Here is an 18,649-nt window from a genome sequence, read left to right as displayed (position 1 = left end):
CTAAAGCGTTTTTTTTTTTTTTTTACAATTTTAATTAGATGGTTATTGAGGAAATAAAATGCAGTAATGAAAATATGATCGTGAACTTCTCTGTTTACCAAAATGACCAGTAAAAAGTCTAACTCTAACAGGAGGTGGTTCAGTTTAATGCCTGGTGTGTCTTAATGTGACATATATTAACTCATATTTTACAATTATTTGAATTTATACATCACATAGTCTTATACGACAGCCAGTAACTAACCAAATCTCCAATATTTATTGAATAAAATGTGGCGTACTGCAGGTAAATTCAGTCAAAATGCCAGATCATGTGAGTTTTTAATTGTATTTTGACTTTTAAATGTAGTAAAAAATCTATAAATTAACAGTAAAAGCATTTCTAAAATGTGTTTTGGAGACCATTTTACCATCAGGACCTATCTGTGGTGGAGAGAAAATGTCTGAAGCCATGTAATATTTAATTATAATGTGAATTGTTTCAGGCTTTTTGTGTTGTTTTCATGTTGTGAAAGCTGTCACTGCACAATCATGTTAACTTTATACTACATATAGTTCTAAACAGCAGCAATTAATCCATCAGTCCCAATATTTAATCAATAAACTGTGTTATGCAGCCAAATGCCCAACTATGTGAGTTTTTAATTGTTTTGACTTGTAAATGTGGTAAGCATAAATAGATTAACAATGAAAACGTTTAAAATCAGATTTTGAAAGCCACTATATCATCAGTAGGTGAAAGAAAATGTCTGAAGCCGTGTAATATTTATTATAATATTTTTGTATTTGAGTTCCTTTGTCTTTTTGTATTGTTTTCATGCTAAAATGCCAGATTATATGTATTTTATTATTATTTTGACTTCTCTGTATGAAAGTGGCCACTGAGGCTCTGTTTCTGGATGAACCCGCCGAGCAGGTTTTGTTTTTATCTATTTATTTACTCATTTAACCGGAGACAGAAGCCGTTCTGTTGTGGCTGCCGGTAGAAAACAAACGGTTAAACCATAACCAGACACATCGGGACGCTTTTCTCCGCCAGCAGCGAACAAAGAAGCTTTTTCGCGCCATACGTTTAAAACCCAGCCGCAGCCAATCAGCGCTCAGGGGACGCACACAAACATGATGGGAAGCTTCGACCAATCGTGGCGGCTTTTTCCTCCCGAGCCCTGGTTCAAATTTAAATGCAGATTTTCCAACCAATCGTCTCACAGCGGGGGTGGAGCTTAGGAGCTAGTTCTAGTCAAGTTAGTTGGGCCTCGCGAACGGTGACAAAACAGTTGCGCGTTCTTCCTCATTCAGTCGGTTACTGGTTGTCTCGCCGAGAACAGGTAAGGTTTGTTGTTTTTACCGCTTTATCTCATGTTTTTATCATTTAAAGTTATCTTTCACGGCTTGATTTAATCTACACAACACCCAGCTTGTGTTTGATCAGCTTTACTGCTACTTAAGCCCGTTTAGTTAACTCACGGTTTGAATTTATGTCGTTTCAACGTTTGCGTAAATTAGTTTAAATCTCGTTTGTGGAGGAAACTGTCGGTTTGAGTTCGTTTGAATCAACTAAAGGTGGAGTTTGTCTGTTTTCACAGCGGTTCAATCTGCCCAACTTAGTGCGCAACATGCACTTCAAACGCCATTTGGTCTGGTAGCTTAGCCTGCTAGCTCTACTCCAGGTTTAACTCCGAATGAAGTCTGGGTTGGGTTCGGTTCTGGTTCTGGCTCTACGGCCGGCCGGCTGACGGCTACAGACCGCCGTGTTTGTGCGGGACTGAACCGGTTCGTACCGGGTCACTTTGTTGGGGAAGTTTCGGGCGCAGCCGCGGTTTAGGCGGGAAGATACAAAATGGAGTCGCGTCTTTTTGTCCCAGAGAGGCAGAAATCCGATTAGAGCTTAAAAACAGCCTCCGGGCGGCCGCAGGCTTTATCAGAGCCGCAGAAATACCACTTAGAGCAGGAGACGACGGTTGTGGGGATATTTATTATCATCTAGATTAATTCAGTTTAAAAGTTTACGTGCTTGTGTAAAGTTTTGTAGCTCACCGACATTAACAGGCTGTTTCTTGTGGCGTTTTTTGTTTGTAGGTTAATCGCAGTCATGAGAAAAGACCCAAACAAGCCGAGAGGAAAAACCTCCTCCTACGCCTTCTTTGTGGCGACCTGCCGGGAGGAGCACAAGAAGAAACACCCAGGAACCAGCGTCAGCTTCTCTGAGTTCTCCAAGAAATGCTCCGAGAGATGGAAGGTGATGAACTGGGCGGTGTTTAGCTCTTATCAGGGCTCTCCACACTACAAAAATTGTTCAAGATAAATCAAAACTGGTTTCAAGTTATTGAAAACAAACTGAAAGTTACTGAAAATGTTCCCAAAATGGTTCAAAATCTGACTAAAATTAGCCAAACTAGTAAGAAAAGCAAGAAAACTGCAAATGAGAGGTTAGGTATGCATGATATAAAAGCTGAATGTCTGTTTTAAGACTTCTTCCTCCTGTCTTCTGTAGAGCATGACTCCTAAGGAGAAGGGGAAGTTTGAGGAAATGGCCAAGAGCGATAAGGCCAGATACGACAGAGAGATGAAGTCCTACATCCCTCCTAAAGGCGCCAAGAAGGGCAAGAAGAAGAAGGACCCCAATGCCCCCAAGAGGCCCCCGTGAGTCCATGTTTGGTGTTCTTAAGAAATAAACCGTAGAAAGTCACTTTGCCGGGTTCCGGTTGTTGAACCTTCTCCCCCTTTGTTCCTCCTCAGCTCCGCGTTCTTCGTGTTTTGCTCGGACCACCGCTCCAGGATCAAGGAGGAGAACCCCGGGATCTCCATCGGCGACATCGCCAAGAAGCTGGGCGAGCTGTGGGCCACACAGAGCCCCAAGGACAAGCAGCCCTACGAGGCCAAGGCTGGCAAACTCAAGGAGAAATACGAGAAGGTACGCACAAGATCACAGACGTATGATAATGTAGTGATGCTGCAGTAAATATGGACTGTTTAGTGTAAAACAGATCAAAACTGGTTTAAAAGGACTCATGATTGACTTAAAACTCAGTAAAATGAGTCCAGAATGACTAAAAGCTGGTTTAAAATGACCGAAAACTCCTCAAATGACTTGAAACGGGTTCCATGTGACTCTCAATTTGTCTAAAATCACTGAAAATGGGTTCAAAATGACTCATTTGTCCAAAATAAAGCTGGTTTAAATTGACTTGAAGCTCAGTAAGATGACTGAATACGTGTTCAGAATGAATAAAATGTTCCTGTTCATTTCTTTCCAGGACATGGCCGCCTACAGAGCCAAGGGCGGCTCAGGGAAGAGCGACGCCGGGAAGAAGAGCGGCCCCGGACGGCCCGCCCCCAAGAAGGCCGAGCCGGCCGACGATGACGACGACGACGACGATGAAGAGGAGGACGACGAGGAGGAGGATGAAGATGACGATGATGAGGATGATGACTAAAGTGTGTTAAAGGATGTGAAGTTTGTTGAGCTTAACTCCGTTTGTTTGTGGATGATTCCATCAGTATAGCCTGCTGTCCCTGTAGGGTCTGACCTGTACTCCTCCAATTCAGGGATCTAGTTTTTGTTGCTTATTCCCCGTATGAATTCTTATTTTGACTGTTTTTCTGCTGAGCTGGGGTTGTTTCCATCGTAGCCCCAGATGTAAGTCTCCTGTGATCAAACGTGGACTTCTGTGCAGGCGGTGGACAGCAGCAAGTAAAGTTTGTTTTGTTCTTGTTTTTTTTTTTAAAGAAATTATTGTTTCTGGAAGCACTGCTCATGTTTTCTGTTGTAGTGGTGCTGCTGTTTCTTCACTGTCGTTTTACTACCAGGATTTATTTGTAGTTGGATTAAAAGTGTTTGCAGCCATTTTTAATGTGGAACTCTGAAGACTTGTAGAACGGATTTTCTTTTGTAATAAAATTTTGTATATTGATTATAAACGTGTGGAAATGGGACTTATTGAGGGTTTAATCCCATTAATGAAGCTCTTGTTCTATTTAGGTGCAGATTAGTGACTTTAGTAACACCTGAGTTCAGCTGTGAGCTGCCAGCATGAACACCTGGCAGGAGGTTTTAGTCACCTGGGTCCAGGTAGGAGAGTCCAGCTGCTTTTAGTCAAACATCAAATGAGGGCAGACTCAGAAAACGATTTAAGATTTTTAAAACGGTGATGCTGAAAGATACAAAAGGGACACTAAACGATGGGATGTTAGACGCATAAACGACACTAAATGATAAACAAGTAACACCAAAAGATGAGAAATGACAAATCCAAAAATGGTTGTATTTATATAGTACTTTTTATCCAAAGCACTTCACATGATACGTCACATTCACACACTGATAGTGGAAGCTGCCATCCAAGGCGCTAACCACGACCCACCAGGAGCAGTTAGGTGTCACTTAACATGAACACGACGGGCCGAGTATTGAACCAGCAACCTTCCAGTTACAAGACAGCCACTCTATCCACTGAGCCATGCCGCCATTAATACATTGAATTTATATAGCACTTTTTTTTTTGGTCACTCAAAGACGCTTTACAAAATAGACGATGCATAAGTAACACGAAAAGATCCAAAAATACTAAAAGATGCATAAACGACACGAAATGATAAACAAGTAACACCAAAAGATGCAAAACATGATAAAATATCCAAAAATAATGCTAAAAGATGCAAAAGTGACATCCATCCATTCATCCTCTATACACCGCTTTATCCTCACTAGGGTCATGGGGGTGCTGGAGTCTATCCCAGCTGACTCTGGTGAAGGCAGGGGACACCCTGGACAGGTCACCAGTCTGTCACAGGGCTACATATACAGACACACAATCACACTCACATTCACACCTACAGACAATTTAGAGTAACCAATTAACCTCAGCATGTTTTTGGACTGTGGGAGGAAGCCGGAGTACCCGGAGAAAACCCACGCATGCACAGGGAGAACATGCAAACTCCATGCAGAAAGATCCCAGGCCAGGATTTGAACCTGGGATGTTCTTGCTGCAAGGCAAAAGTGCTAACCACTACAGCACTAAGCAGTCCACAAAAGATACAGAAATGACAAAAAAGACACTAAAAGATGTAAAAGACTTAAAGATCCAAAAATGACACTAAAGGATGTAGAAATTACACTAGAAGATGTAAAAATAACACTAAAAGACAAAAATGACAGATGTAAAAATAAGAACACAAAAATGTAAAAACACTAAGATCCAGAAATGACACAGATGTAAAAATGACACAAAAAGATACAAAAATGATTACTAAAAATGACTTTAAATGACTCAAAATTGGTATAAAAACATTCATAATTTGTCCAAAACTAATCCAAACTGATTTAAAAATGTTACAAAACTTGTCTAAAAGTACTGAAAATGGGTTCAAAATAACTTATTTGTCCAAAATTACTCAAAACTGGACTAAAATGACCAACAAACTGGTTAAAGATGGCCCCAAATCAATCCAAAATGACTCTAAAATGGTTTAAAGTGACTCAAAACACATCTAAAATGACTGAAAATCTGTTCAAAATGACTCAAAACTTGTCTAAAAGTACTGAAAACCGCTTCAGAAAGTCTTCTCCAGAACATCCCAAAGATCCTCAGTGGGTCTGAGGTCTGGACTCTGTGGAGGACAATCCATCTCATCCTCCCTGATCCACTCATTTTCAGTGTGACCCCATGAATCCTGACATCGTCATCTTGGAACATGAAGAAAGCCTTCACTGATGTAAAGACCTGGTCCTTCAGTATCTTCAGTTATCAGCTGATCTCATTCTTTGGGAACATAAGAACCTGACCAACCCCAGATCATAATCCTAACCCCCACAGACTGGTAGGCACTAGCCTCTCTTCTTACCCTGATGCCCCCATCTGCTGGTTCATCTTTGACTCCTCTGGACTCTATACCTATTCCATCAGGCATGGAGGTGGCGGTATCATCAGACTCAAGCCTGAGACCGAAAGATGACAAATGTAGTGGACCAGCATCAGAATTGGTGCACTTCCTCTACATTTGTGGTTATTCTGACTTGGTTCTTCAGGTTCTTGATGGGTCTAAGTCAGGACTTTGGGGAGACCAGTCTAGAACCTTCATTCTAGAACCTTCATTCCAGCCTGATGGAACCATTTCTTTACCACGTCTAATGTGTGTTTGGACTCATTGTCTGGTTGAAACATCCAACTGTGTCCAAGATCAACCTTCTGCTGATGGTCTTAGGTTTTCATGAAGAACATGGAGGTAATCCAAAAACTTCAGGTTCACCGGTCAGTTTTAACGGCTTTCTATAAATGTTTCATTGAATCAGTTATCACTTTCAACATCTCAGCCTGGTTTGGGTCTCTATCCACCATCCACCGCAATCCACTAAACAGAATTATAACAATGTGCAGTAAAATAATCAGACTGGAGCAAGAACCACTCATTAGCATCTACGACAGAAGGACAAAACTTAAGGGAACACAAATAGCATCAGACACCACTCACACACTGTACAGATACTACAGTTTGCTGCCCTCAGGTCAGAGATACAGGTCACTCATTTTTAAGACCAGGAGGGCCATGTCAAGTTTTGTGCCAACATCCATCAGACTTATGAATGATTGAGCCATTTTATCTATTTTGTTACCACCTTTTAAAATGTGTTTAATTATTTATATATTTAGTATTCAATTTTTTGTAAGGATAACATGTAAGTTTTTTATTTTTTTATCTTATATTTTTATCAGTCTTCTTATCTACTATCTCTGGTATGTTGGATGTCTTGTATGTTATAGTATGCTGCTTGTGTTTATTATGTATATTATCTTTGTATGTACAACTTACACACAGATGCTCTGGCACAAATGAAGTTCCTATCGGAAAAATAAAGTTCTTTGAATCCTCCTTCTTCATTATTCCATTTACTCTGTGGAAAGGTCCAGTTCCACAGAGCATGATACTGCCACCTCCATGCTCGATGGTAGGTTTAGTGTTCTTGGGGTTAAAAAAGACCTGCCCAAGACAGTCTGAAACCAGTCCTCATCCAGGACCAGATCCAGAGTAAAATAAATCCGAAACCAACTTTAAATCACATCCAGAATCAGGAGAACCAAGACTGGAACCAGACATAAACCAGTCCCAAGAAAGTCCAGAACCAGTCCTATAAAAGTTTGAAACCAGGACTGAAATCCAACCTAAACCAGTTTAAAAGCTGTTCAGAACCAGTCAGAATCCAGTCTGAAACCAGTCCTAAAAAAGTCAAAAACCAGCAGAGTTGGGACCAAAACCAAACCTAAACTACTCCAGAAAAAGTCCAAGACTCGTCCAAGACAGTCCTAAACCAGTCCTCAAAAGGTCTAAAACCAGGACCAAAACCAAACCTAATCTACTGCCCCCATCCCTCTGGAACAGGGTAAATCTGGACTCATCAGACCACATGACCTTCTTCCAGTGCTTCAGAGTCCAATCTTTATGCTATCTAATAAACTGAAGACGATGTTTCTGATCATCCTCACTAGTCAGTGGTTTTCTTAGAGCTACAGCTGTTTAGTTCCAATCCTTGGAGTTCCCTTCATGTGGAAATGTTCTTACTTTCACTATTAAACAGCTGTGAGTTCTACTGGTGGTTTCCTACGATCATCTAAAAGTTTGCTCCTAGAAGATGATGGTTTACCACTATCAAGACAGAAAATAACACAAACAAGGCACAAAATGACAAAAACAAGGAAGAAAGTGACAAAAGAAAGCCACAAAATGACAAAAACAAGGAAGAAAGTGACAAAAGCAAGACACAAAATGACAAAAATGAGAAAGAAAACAACAAAAACGAGACAGAAAATGACAAAACAGAGATAGAAAGTGACAAAAGCAAGACATAAAATGATGAAAACAAGACAGAAAACGACAAAAACAAGGAAGAAAGTGACAAAAACAAAGAAGAAAAATCTGTATGGACCATGGTTGGTTCGCTATAATATAATCACATCATATCCCTTATTCTGAACAAAACACAAAACACTTCTAAAATGAGGCCAAAGCTAAAATCAAGCCAGTAATAAAGCTGATTTTAAAATCCACCACCAGTATAAACGTGACAGGAAGCTGCTTTAATAAATATAAATTATTCTATATTCTAGATGAATCATTGATCAGTAAATCTAAATATGTGATTATAAACCAGATTGGATGTGAACAAACGGTGGCTGGTTCCCTCTAATTTAATCACACGTCATGTTGGGATTGTGTGACGTCACGCTGCGGGCAGCCAATAGCTGATCGCGATGATTCCTCACGCGGACCAATCAGCGGCGCCGTTACAGCCCACCTGGAGGAGGACGGAGATCGGTGCTGCTCGCTTCAGCACCGGGAGCTGTCCGCGGTGCACGAGCCTGACGGTGAGGACACGCACAGACACACGTACACGCACACACACACAGATGCACACAAACACGCGCGGTGAATCACGAACACACACTGAAGTGAGACCGCTGTTCCGCGCGCACAACAGAAAACCCGCCGCCGCCGTGCGCGACCCCGCCGCCACGCGCAGGTGTGTCTCACGCAGGGATTAGTTGGAGCTGAAACCTGTTGATGAAGCTTCGAGGATCGATCATCGATAGATCAGGTATTTATTATCAGGTCCGCCCGCACAGGTGCTCAGCTGACGGGCACACGCACACGCACACGCACGCACATACATAGACTCACACGCACGCACAAACAGACGCACAGACACGCAAGCTCCTGATTGCTCGCTGGAGAAGCTCATTCTGTTCTATGAGGTTCTTCATTTATTCTGTCGTCAGGAGACTCTCAGGTGAGATCTGATGGCGTCAGCTTTCTGTGACGTTTATCGGCTGCGATTTAAAACGTTCTCTGAGAGAAACGCTTCCGGTTTGACTGTAAACTGGTCGGTGTTCCTTCTGATTTACTGTCACTGTGAGCTTTGTCAGAACAGAACCAGAAAATCACCTGAAACCAACCCGTTTTTTTGTTTTTTTTGTTTTTTTCCCTTTCTTTATTGTTATTGCCTCAGCAAACCAACCCGTGGAAGCCAGATGCACACCTGGAGTGACGTCACAGCGTGGGCGTGGCATCACTTAAGTCACACTTGATCCTAAAGTCTCAGTTTTTTTCATCATTCAGCTAAAATAAATCTGCTTGGTTCCGGTTTGTCTTGTAAATTTCAGTACTGATGCTTCACATTTACTGAGAATTTGTTTTGCTTTCATTTTGAAAAATCCACATTTTCATTAGCGTCACATCTTTCCCGGTGTTTGAGGATCATAACATTAAATTCTGTGCTAAAACATCAAATAAACTTTGTCTTAAATCTGTTCTAAATGTTCTAAATGTCGTAAATGTTAAAGTCTTCTAAATATTGATGACGACCAAACTTCAGCTCCAGCAGCTTTTCTGTTGTTTTTATAAGAAGATAAAAAATAAAACCTTAAGCTGTACAAGTAACTAAGAATCTGATTGATCATTTTTTGTTTTCTAGATAGACTCTAAAACATCTAAACTAAGAGTAAAACTCACAAAATTCTGATGTAGGCTGCAAGAGTAAAGTGTTTTTGGACTGAAACTGGTTCAGAAGGACTCAAAACTCGTCAAAAATGGCTATTTTAATTTGTCTAAAACGACCTAAAGCTGATCTAAAATGACCACAAAAGTAATCTCAAATGACTCAAATCTGTCTCAAATGACTGGAAACTGCTTCAGAATGAATCAAAATCTGTCCAAAAATAATCAAACTGGTTTAAAATGGCTCAAAACTTTCCTAACACAACTCAAAATGGTTTAAAAATAACTAAAAATGTATTCAAAATTACTGAAAACTCTTTTAAAATGGCTCAAAACTTTCAGAAAAATTATTCAAGATGGGTTCAGAATGACTCAAAATTTATCTAATATGATGCAAAACTTCTCTAATATGACTGAAAATGGACAGAAAATTACTCAACATTTGGTTGAAATGACTCAAAACTGATGAAAAATAAATCAAAATGAGTCTTAAATTACTCAAAATGACACAGTTTGCCTAAAATAACTCAAAATTTGTTCAGAGTGACTCAGAAGTATAAAATTACTGTCTAAATGTATCAAAATTGGTTTGAGAGGCCTCCAACTGGTCCAAATGACTCAAAACTTGTACAGTTACTGAAAATGTGTCCATAATGACTCAAAGTTTGTCCAAGATTACTCAAAACTCTTCAAAAATGCCTGAAAATGGCCTCAAAATGACTCCAGTCCATTTAAAATGACTAAAAACGTGACAGTAACGCTTGTCCACGTTGACATGTAAAACAGGAAACAGTCGTGTCGGCGTCGCTTCAAAAACCTTCCAGGTGAAACAGAAGCTGGACTTCCTGACCCTCGTTATCTCCTGAACGATGCCTTCAGATGCTAATGAGCCGGTTTGAACCAGACGGGAGGTTTTTGAAGACCCGCCTTTGAAAGCTGCTCCTCTGAATTCAACAAACCGGAGAACCAGTTTACCCAGAAGGAACGTGGTTTATTCTGACTGATGGAAGCAGATCCTGGAGTAGAGCAGCAGCCAATCAGAGCAGAGATTAATCCATTAATCCAGTCCTCTGTTTAATCATCTAATCCTACTGCAGCTCAAACACAACTTCACTGGAAAATATTACCTTAAATAAAGATGCTGGAGGTAAAAACTGACTCAAAATGACTAAAAATCTGTCCAAAATTAACCAAAACTGGCTTAAAATGACTCCAAAATGACCTAAAAATGGTCCAAAGTGACTCAAAACTTGTCAAAAATCGCTGTAAAATGACTCAAAATGAATTGCACAAAATTTGTCCAAGGTGAATCAAAATTTGTCTAAAATTACTGAAATCTGACTAAAAATGACTGAAAATTTGCCCAGAATTGCTCAAAATGGGTTCAAATCAAATCTTGTTCAAAACTCATCAGAAATGGAAATGACTCAAAGCTGTATACCTGCAAGGTACCCAGAGTGCTTTACAAGATACGTCACATTCACACACTGATGGTGGAAGCTGCCATGCAAGGCGCTAACCACGACCCACCAGGAGCAATTAGGGGTTTGATGTCTTGCTCAGGGACACCTCAACATGAACACGATGGGCCAAGGATCGAATCGGCAACCTTCTAGTTATAAGACGGCCACTCTACCCACTGAGCCATGCCGCCCTGCACAATGGCTCATGATGTGTTTAAAATGGCTCATGATGTGTTTAAAATGGCTCATGATGTGTTTAAAATGGCTCAGAATGTGTTTAAAATGACTCAGAATGTGCTTAAAATGACACAGAACGTGTTTAAAATGACTCAAACTGAAGTCCTCTGTGTGTCCAGGTGACGATGGCGAAGGTGAAGCAGGTGGGTTTGTTGGCCGCCGGCTGTCAGCCCTGGAACAAAGATGTTTGTGCTGCCAGCGGAGATCGATTCGCCTACTGTGCTACTCTGGCCATTTACATCTACCAGGTGAGGTTTTTATTCGTATTTTTTATTGTTCTTTTATCCTCAAACATAAGAAAACCAGACATTGGAGATGAAACTTTTCTTTCTTTACATTTGTCGAGTAGAGAACTTAGCGTTAGCAAATCTGCAGCAGAAAGTCAAACAAGATCCTGATTTTCCCAGTAACTCGTATTAATACCTTCAGTTCCATAATTTAAAGGCAACAAACTGGAATCTGAATTAGTTCTTCAGTTTGTTTTTCTGTTTCATCTCCTAGAACCAGCAGAAAACTCCAGAACTATGGAAGTATTGGGGTTTAATGGTTTCCTATTGGAATAAACTGAAGTGTGTAAAGCTGTCCGTGTTTTTATGAAGCAGGCTGATTGAATGCACGCTAAAACACTGCAGTTTGTACAGTTGTACTTAATAATGTTCCTCCAGCAACCTGTTCTCTGAGCCGTGATTTTAAAGGTTCCTCTAGAACCTCCCAACACCAGAGGTTCCTTGAGGTTCTCCTCTTCATTAATGAAGGTCCGGGGGTTGATCAGCTGCTCTTTGTTTCCTTCTTGACCTGTTTTGTGGTTTTGGTTTGTTTATTTCCTGCTTTTATTTTGAAATCCCTGTGTGTTTCTACACAGGGAGACTTCCTGTTTACATGAGCGTATTTGTCTCTACTTCCTGTTTACATCAGCTTGTTTGTCTCTACTTCCTGTTTGTTTGTCTTCATTTCCTGTTACCTGTCCCAGGTGTTCCCCAGGTTTGTGTTCTTGGACCTGGTTTGTGTTTTCTTCCTGATCTCCTGGATCTCTGGACCCTCTAACGATGGACTATATGTTCTGAACTTTTCCTTTTGCTCCTCTGCAGCTGGACCAGCAGTACAATGAGTTCAAGCTGAGGTCCATCATGTCAGAGCACAAGAAGACCATCACGGCCATCAGCTGGTGTCCCGACAACCCCGACCTGTTCGCATCGGCGTCGGCCGACAACCTGCTGATTGTCTGGAACGTGGCGGAGAAGAAGGCTGTGGCCAGACTGGACAACACTAAAGGTGGGAAGATGGAGGCTAGAGGGTTAGTAGGCATGTTACCATGGTAACTGATGCTTTACAGCTAGCTGTCCGTGGATAGTTGAACCACCTTAGTCTCTTACACACAGAAAGTCTAGAAATGTCATCCAACAGTTCGTCTTTCTGGTTCTTAACGTCTCTTCGTGTCTCTCAGGCGTTCCGGTGTCGGTCAGCTGGTGCTGGAACTCGGCGGATGGCATCGCCTTCGTGTCCCAGCGAGGTCCACTGTACATCTGGGTCTATCGAGGCCCGGACCCCGGCGTCACGGTGCACAAAGAAGCCCACTCCTTCCTCTCTGATATCTGCCTGTTCAGGTGGCATCCCACCAAGAAGGGCAAGCTGGTGTTCGGACACACGGACGGAAGTTTGTCGGTGTTTCAGCCAGGTATGGATTCACACCTGAACGCCACGAAATAAATGAAACTACTTAATTAACTCTCTGGACCTCACAACCTGCCAGCTGGTGGAAAAAACAGATTATCTTTAATAAAATCACCAAAATTACAGCTTTGACCAACCCCGACCCTAAATCCAACCCAAACCTTACCCTCAGACTTTTGTTTTTTTCTGTCCAGGCAGTAAAAGTCAGAAACACGTCCTTCGACCGGAGTCTCTGGAGGGAACGGACGAGGAGGATCCAGTCAGCGCTCTGGAATGGGATCCTCTGTCCACCGACTATTTACTGGGTCAGACTGAATTAACAGTCTTTGAAACTTAAACAAGTTTTTAGTTTCTGCCATTTCTGGATAATGAACCGTGCTCCGGGTCAAACTGACATCGTTGCTGTTCCTGAGAAACAAACATAACAGGAGGGTTAATTTTACCGACACAGAATAAAATTCACAGCATCCGTCATCTGGAATCACTTCATAGAGTAAAATATGGTCACATTTTTTTAAAATCAGAGGTGTGATGATGATGATGCTCTCCATCTGTCTCTCAGTGTCCAACCTCCACAACGGCATCCGGCTGGTGGACAGCGAGGCTCTGACCTGCATCACCTCCTTCTGCTTCCCCTCGGCGGCGGCTTCGGTCCAGTGTCTGGCCTGGGTTCCTTCTGCTCCCGGCATGTTCATCACCGGAGGTAAGCAGCGGGACGAGTCTACGACCTGGACTCGCCTGTAAAACGCCGGCCGGTGGGTTAGTAAGATACACCTTCTGTGTTCAAGCGGTAAATCCACAGAGATGACGGACTCAAAGAGCAGGAAAACTGAGACAAGACGAGAGAAATGAGGCACAAAACCTAAAAAACAAGAAACAAAATGAGAGAACCAAAATAAGAAAAGCTAGATAAAAAATGAAATAAAACAAGACACAGTATAAGAAAAACAAGAAAAATGGGAAACAAATTAACAGAAAACAAGAAAAACAGAGATACAAAACCTAAAAATAAGAAACATAATGAGAAAAACCAACACAAAAAGTGCTTTTAAAATGAGATAAAACAAGACGCAACATTGAGAAACACACAAAAAATGGGAAACAAACCAAAAGAACTAGATGTTAAATGAGAAATATGAGGAACAAAACCTAAAAAACAAGAAACAAAATGAGAAAAACCAACACAACAGGAAGAAAAACTACATATAAAAACAAGACTCAAAATAAGAAAAACGAGAAAAATGGGAAACAAACCAACACAGAATGAGAAACAATATGAGAAAAACGAAACACAAAACCTAAAAAACAAGGAACAAAATGAGAAAAAACAACACAACAGGAAGAAAAACTACATATAAAAACAAGACTCAAAATAAGAAAAACAAGAAAAATGAGAAACAAACCAACACAGAATGAGAAACAATATGAGAAAAACGAAACACAAAACCTAAAAAAACAAGGAACAAAATGAGAAAAAACAACACAAGAAGAAGACAAACTTGATATAAAATGAGATAACAAGAAAAATAATAATAAAAACTAGATATAAAATATAAAAAAAAGAGACAAATGTTGAATCCACAGGCAGGAGAGCTGTGTGATCGGTGGTAGAATTGTGTTGACGGGTTTGTGTGTCTGTCAGACTCACAGGTCGGCGTGTTGAGGGTTTGGAACGTGTCGAGGTCGACTCCTCTGGACAGTTTCAAGCTGAAGAAGACGGGGTTCCACGCTCTGCACGTCCTCAACTCTCCTCTGGCAAAGAAAGGTGAGAAACACAACACAGTCTAACACAATCTGATACACAACACAACACCAAATCCAAACACAACAGAGGGATGCAGGCCACTGTAAGCGCTACAGTTGAGACAAAATGATAGAAAAGACGTGCAAAACCACCACAAAGAGACACAAAACCACCACAAAGAGACACAAAACAACCACAAAGAGGCACAAAACAACCACAAAGAGACACAAAACCACCACAAAGAGACACAAAACAACCACAAAGAGGCACAAAACAACCACAAAGAGACACAAAACAACCACAAAGGGACACAAAACAACCAAAGAGACACAAAACAACCACAAAGAGACACAAAACAACCAAAGGGACACAAAACAACCACAAAGAGACACAAAACGTCCACAAAATACACAAAACAACTAGCCTAGCCATGCTACACCCATGTTTCTGACGGCACAAGGGTCTAGGGAAGCTCGACAGGGAGGGAGGCGGGCTAAAAGGTTGTCTATCAAATCACTCTGCAGCAATTGGGTAGGTGTACAACCAATCAGCGCAACGAATAGGCTGACGTAGTTCCTAGAGCACCGGCGGATTGTGGCTAAGTCCCATTAGCTTCCCAACCAGCGGAGCCAACTGGTATATTAAGGATTTGCCATATCCCGTCGGCATAAGTCCAAATACGTCTTTCTTCTCAATGAAACACTTCAGTGCCGTCCTTTGTTTATCTTTCAAGTTGAATTTTAGCTTCAAATCTTTAAGGGCTGTGGCCAAAGCCAAGTCGAAAGATAACTGTTTATTGTGCGCCGGTTGTTTCTGTCAGAATCGTCACGCCTCTGTCGTCACTTAGTTACGCCCGCCTTCTGACTCTACACTTCATGGTGATTGGTCCGGCCAGTTTTAGGAGAATCCAGCCTCGAGCCTTATGGAGGGTAACTAGACCCACCCTGGCAGAGAATTAAATCCGTTGCCGTGGGTTGTCTAGTGCGGCTAGGCTACAAAACAACTACAATGAGACCAAAAGCAACACAATCATGACTCAAAACAACCACAAAACAACACAAATAAGACAGAAAATGACAACAGAGACAGAAAACCACCACGCAGAGACACCAAACGTTTCTCTGAATTAGATCCACTCTGACACCTTTAGCGGGTCACTATGAAGGATTGTGTGTCTGATTGTCATTGTGTTCCTAAACATGTGGTTCTGTCTGCAGCCAGGAGCTCCGGTTCTCCCAGTAGAAGTCAACACACCAGTTCCACCAGCGAGGCGGTTCCTCCCCCCACGCTGTCCCAGAATCGGTCCTTCTCCCTCCCCCCGGGCCACGCCGTCTGCTGCTTCATGGACGGAGGAGTGGGGCTCTACGACATGGCTGCCAAGAAGTGGGACTTCCTGCGAGACCTGGTACTCTGCAGAACCTCTGGCTGCCAACGGGGTCCGGGTTAGAACCGTGGTGTCATGGTTCCGTTGTTCTCTGTTCCAGGGTCACGTAGAAACCATCTTCGACTGTAAGTTCAAGCCGGATGACCCCAACCTGTTAGCCACCGCTAGCTTCGACGGAACCATCAAGATCTGGGACACCAACACGCTGACGGCCGTCTACACCTCACCTGGAAACGAAGGGGTGGTCTACTCTTTGTCCTGGGCCCCAGGTATGACAACACAGACACACACAGGACACACAAAATGACCACAAAGGGACACAAAACCACAGAAAGACACAAACGAGCACAAAGAGACACAAAACTCCCAGATGAGTCTCGGATTCTCGGACATGCTCTGTTTCCTCTGGTTGTTGTTGTTGTTGTTGTTGACACAGTATCCTGGATGTTCATCCTGTTGTGTCAGCTGATTCTCTGTTTGTGTGTCGGTGTGTTTCCTAGGAGACCTGAACTGTATCGCCGGAGCCACGTCTCGTAACGGAGCATTTATCTGGGACGTCCGGAAGGGAAAGATCATCACCCGCTTCAACGAGGTTAGAACCCCAGTGGACCACAAGAACCAAGAAGTTAAACGTTGTCTGGTTAGAACCCCGGTAGAAGAAGCAGGAAGTTAAACGTTGTCTGGTTAGAACCCCGGTAGAAGAAGCAGGAAGTTAAACGTTGTCTCGTTAGAACCCCGGTAGAAGAAGCAGGAAGTTAAACGTTGTCTCGTTAGAACCCCGGTAGAAGAAGCAGGAAGTTAAACGTTGTCTGGTTAGAACCCCGGTAGAAGAAGCAGGAAGTTAAAAGTTGTCTGGTTAGAACCCCGGTAGAAGAAGCAGGAAGTTAAAAGTTGTCTTGTTCGAACCCCGGTAGAAGAAGCAGGAAGTTAAACGTTGTCTGGTTAGAACCCCGGTAGAAGAAGCAGGAAGTTAAACATTGTCTGGTTAGAACCCCGGTAGAAGAAGCAGGAAGTTAAAAGTTGTCTGGTTAGAACCCCGGTAGAAGAAGCAGGAAGTTAAAAGTTGTCTGGTTAGAACCCCGGTAGAAGAAGCAGGAAGTTAAACGTTGTCTGGTTAGAACCCCGGTAGAAGAAGCAGGAAGTTAAACGTTGTCTGGTTAGAACCCCGGTAGAAGAAGCAGGAAGTTAAACGTTGTCTGGTTAGAACCCCGGTAGAAGAAGCAGGAAGTTAAACATTGTCTGGTTAGAACCCCGGTAGAAGAAGCAGGAAGTTAAACATTGTCTGGTTAGAACCCCAGTAGAAGAAGCAGGAAGTTAAAATGTTCTGGTTAGAACCCCAGTAGAAGAAGCAGGAAGTTAAACGTTGTCTCGTTAGAACCCCGGTAGAAGAAGCAGGAAGTTAAAAGTTGTCTCGTTAGAACCCCAGTAGAAGAAGCAGGAAGTTAAAATGTTCTGGTTAGAACCCCAGTAGAAGAAGCAGGAAGTTAAACGTTGTCTCGTTAGAACCCCAGTAGAAGAAGCAGGAAGTTAAAATGTTCTGGTTCTGGTTGTTTCCCGTCATAAATCACGGTATCTAGTCCAGTTCATTAAAGATGTTGGCAGTAAGGACCCGTTTTGTTTTTTCAGCATGGAAAAAACGGGATCTTCTGTATTTCGTGGAGCCATAAGGACTCTAAGAGGATCGCCACCTGCAGCGGAGACGGGTTCTGGTAGGTCTGAAACAGAACCATCAGATCAAACATCAGACCACCTGACGGGTTCTGGTAGGTCTGAAACAGAACCATCAAACAGACCAGCTGGTTTAACTTTGACCATCAGTGATGCTCTGCTCCCAGAGCTCCTCCAACACCTGAACCTCCAATCTCTTGAAAGGCGTTTTGTCTCTTTGTGGATGTTTGATTATATTTGGGACTATTTTTGTGTGAATTTGTGTTTTTTTGTGTGTCTTTTAATTGTTTTGTGTCTCTTTGTGGTTGTTTTGTGTCTCTTTGTGCTTGTGTCTCTGTGGTTGTTTTGTGTCTCCTTGTGGCTATTTTGTGTCTCTTTATGGGAGTTTTGTTTGTCTTTGCAGTTTTGTATGTATTTGGGATTAATTTTTCATGTGTTTGTGGTAATTTTGTCTCTCTTTTTGGTGTTTTTGTCTCTTTATTGTGGTTTTGTGTGTCTTTGGGAATGTTTGGTGTCTTTTTGTGACTGCCTTGTATTTTACTCATGAGTGTGTTTTTGTTCTTCTTATTTTTAAAGCAAATGTTTTTTTTATTTTTAGATTTTTGTATCAGTCATGAACTTGAACAGACTAACCTGCCAAACATCATTGTACTAAAAATCAACGATGAAGACTTTAAATGAGCATGGTAACATCTAAGGAGCATTAAGATAAACACAAATACATTAAGAAAAGAAAAAAACAAAAGCATCAGTTGATGGAATAAATAAACAAATCAAACTGAATTGATTCTGGTCAAACGGTTTAAATATGAAACAGTCCAAGTCTCCGTTATTTCAAATTAAGTTCTTTACGTCTTTTTTTTTATTTGATCATTAATTCAACTTAAACTTATTTTTGTGGAACAGTAAAGATCACAGGAAGACAAGAACATGTGTAACATGTAACATCCCAGAACATTCTGATCAGACGGTTCTGTGTTCCTTATGGTT

At 41.8% G+C, this 18,649-nt stretch overlaps 2 protein-coding genes across 17 annotated transcripts in view; both read left to right on the top strand.

The window, feature by feature from the left end:
• Positions 1–1,196: 1,196 nt before the first annotated feature.
• hmgb2a (high mobility group box 2a) lies at positions 1,197–3,921 on the top strand. Its single transcript, XM_022220144.2, has 5 exons — positions 1,197–1,328; positions 2,080–2,239; positions 2,495–2,643; positions 2,740–2,914; positions 3,258–3,921. The coding sequence occupies exons 2-5, from the start codon at positions 2,093–2,095 to the stop codon at positions 3,435–3,437; spliced, it is 651 nt and encodes a 216-aa protein (XP_022075836.2). The 5' UTR covers positions 1,197–1,328; positions 2,080–2,092; the 3' UTR covers positions 3,438–3,921.
• Positions 3,922–8,273: 4,352 nt separating this feature from the next.
• The window catches only part of wdr17 (WD repeat domain 17), a 119,472-nt gene continuing 109,096 nt past the window's right edge, over positions 8,274–18,649 (top strand). For 7 of the 16 annotated variants that reach the window (XM_051946322.1, XM_051946326.1, XM_051946328.1 and 4 more), the window contains exons 1-11: positions 8,385–8,593; positions 11,312–11,440; positions 12,281–12,464; positions 12,637–12,867; positions 13,058–13,168; positions 13,426–13,566; positions 14,506–14,628; positions 15,825–16,012; positions 16,092–16,260; positions 16,492–16,583; positions 17,618–17,700. In XM_051946322.1, the coding sequence (XP_051802282.1) occupies positions 11,318–11,440; positions 12,281–12,464; positions 12,637–12,867; positions 13,058–13,168; positions 13,426–13,566; positions 14,506–14,628; positions 15,825–16,012; positions 16,092–16,260; positions 16,492–16,583; positions 17,618–17,700 (1,445 nt within the window). In that variant the 5' untranslated portion in view covers positions 8,385–8,593; positions 11,312–11,317. The other 9 variants (XR_007941157.1, XR_007941156.1, XR_007941155.1 and 6 more) reach the window with 6 other exon arrangements.

This window comes from Acanthochromis polyacanthus, chromosome 3, assembly GCF_021347895.1.
Source record: "Acanthochromis polyacanthus isolate Apoly-LR-REF ecotype Palm Island chromosome 3, KAUST_Apoly_ChrSc, whole genome shotgun sequence".
Classification (NCBI taxonomy): Eukaryota; Metazoa; Chordata; class Actinopteri; family Pomacentridae; genus Acanthochromis; species Acanthochromis polyacanthus.
The sequence above is the reverse complement of the archived record's forward strand: the minus strand, read 5'-3'. Positions and strand labels throughout refer to the sequence as shown.